Genomic DNA, 2366 nt, shown 5'->3' on the forward strand with positions numbered 1-2366 from the left:
CTTAATCCAACTTCCGTCTACTCCGATCAATGACACATGTCCTGGAAGTGTAGCACTTCCGTCATTGTGAATAGGCCAAAAATACGTGAGCATTTCTATACAATGCAATTAATGCTATGCCAATGCATTTACCTCCAGCTAATCAACCCACATTATCAACTACCGTTTATTACTGTGAAATTTAAGGCCATAAACTTGAACACGTCAACACTGAATATATTATTGGCTTAGTATAAACAATGATCCGATTAAAATTCTAAAGTATTTCATACATGTTTCGATTTCGGAAAAACCCCATTTATTTTGACTGCCGCACTCCATCGCTGCCCAAATTATGAACGCGCATTCTTACCGATTGGATATTTCACTGTCACTTTTTTTGCCAAGGCACGTATGCCCGCCCAGGCTTCCCTCACCAAACGATCAATGTCAGACGCTGGCGGCTCAAAACCACTACTGCCACCAGCCGGCAATTCCATGGTGTAGGATAAAGCAAAACCATCATTGAAAGCGTAATCATCGCTGCCGCCCGCCCCTTCTCCGTACAACGCCGTCGTTTGACCCACAGCATATTCAGTGCCACTGTACTCGCGTATCGCTTCCGCACCAACTAAAGCCACTTCGTGTAAATCCTCCCAAGTGTCTGGTAATTCACTGAAATTCGCCAAAAATATAATCAGGAAAGTAAAGATAAAATAATTTTCAAACATTTTGTACTCACGGTCCCCAACCCCAAGGATAGAAAAACGCGTTGCCATATGAATGCACGGTCAAATATAGAATACCACGACCACGCAAAGTATGCATAATATCACGCACTACCATCGTCTCGGGCTCCGAGAATGCGCGTGGTCCTGCATAAATATTTGAAAAAGGATCCGAGGATACGCCCTTTCCCATCCAATGGAAGTCAAAATTACGATTCGGATCTGTTCCATAACAAACTGTGCCATTCACTTCAACAGGTTGACGTGTTTTACGCCAAAGCCTTGTCTCACTTGACAGTTGCGTGTATTCGTAACCATCGGGATTTACTACCGGTAATATGACACAATCATAGTTGATTAGAAGTTCGGCATGATCTGCGAAATTTTCAACCAACTCTCCTATTGAAAACACAACTGTCGCCGGTGATAACCACTCACAAGCATGAAATCCACCATTAATGAAAATCACATTCTTGCCCGCACGTCCATCGCCATTCGTAATGGTAATTGACTTCAGCAGTCGTCCTTCATATGATTTACCAACAACTTTGACAAATGCACGTGATGGGTAACGACTTGCCAAGTCATCCAAGTATGCATTGATTTCGTCATAGGAATAATAACGTTCGGTGCCAAGGCGACCAGTGCCGGTGTATGGTTTCGACTGGCGGAGTATGCGATGCTCCAACACTTCAGCGTCGATGGCGCGTCCGAAATTTAAGATTTGTAATTCAAATGGTATTTGTTGGTGTTGAAGTAGTGTTTTAAAGCTATTTTCGTGTTCGGATGAAACGAGGACTCTTGCTGGGTGGTTTAAGGCGCGGCTTAGGGAAAGAAATTCATATTTGTCCCCATCCGTTTTGGCAAGTAAGCGAAGTGCCTCTAGTTGATCAAACGTATTTGGTTTAACTTCATACACTTTATATCTGTAAAAATATTTGTTTGTGTATGTGAATTAGTAGCTTCTTATCCCAAACTGTGATTCCGATCTTACCCCTCATATCTGCCAGCGCTTGTGAGTGCAAATGCTCCGCACAAAATCACTAACAGTTGCAAAGTTTTCTCCCACATTTCCATGGCCTAACTGAGCAAGCTCCAATAATTGATTGAAGGTATGAATATATGGGCTAATACAATATAACGATCGTCTAGAAATATTTATTGCAACAGATACTACTTTCAAGCTTATCAATGCAATCAGACAATGCAATTAATCATTTCCAGTTTATCTTGAGAACCAATTCGTCTATCAGACAAAAGTATGTCTTCAAGTCATTAGTGCTTATATTATAATTAGTGCTTATATTATTACAGGGCACACACACTTTTTCATTTTTAGGAACTTAGGATAAAATTAAGAACTTACGGTATATTTAAATAAAACATGCTCGTTCTAGGTTTTACAAGCACTTGTCATTCTTTGGATTTTCCATGCCATATGCGATGCATTTAAGAACTCGTAAATTTAAAATTGTATATTTTTTTTTGTTAAATCTCATTTACATGTAAGCTTATATAAAAACATAGTATGTGTGTAGACTTAAAAAATTCTAAAAATATTTTACATTTATTAGCAGTACGTGGGCGCCTTAAGAGGTTAAGGGTATTCAGAGGTCCGAAAAAATGATGATTTTCAATCATTTTTTTGCTAGTCAATTG

The 2366-nt window shown here is 39.6% G+C and overlaps 1 protein-coding gene across 1 annotated transcript; it reads right to left on the reverse strand.

Moving 5' to 3' along the window:
* Positions 1 to 208: 208 nt before the first annotated feature.
* On the reverse strand, positions 209 to 1911 carry LOC128861543 (carboxypeptidase B-like). The gene is made up of 3 exons (XM_054099743.1): positions 1702 to 1911; positions 722 to 1633; positions 209 to 654 (listed from the first exon to the last, which is right to left on the reverse strand). The coding sequence occupies exons 1-3, from the start codon at positions 1782 to 1784 to the stop codon at positions 333 to 335; spliced, it is 1317 nt and encodes a 438-aa protein (XP_053955718.1). The 5' UTR covers positions 1785 to 1911; the 3' UTR covers positions 209 to 332.
* Between the last annotated feature and the right edge of the window lie 455 nt (positions 1912 to 2366).

Source organism: Anastrepha ludens, chromosome 4, assembly GCF_028408465.1.
Source record: "Anastrepha ludens isolate Willacy chromosome 4, idAnaLude1.1, whole genome shotgun sequence".
In the NCBI taxonomy this organism is placed as follows: Eukaryota; Metazoa; Arthropoda; class Insecta; order Diptera; family Tephritidae; genus Anastrepha; species Anastrepha ludens.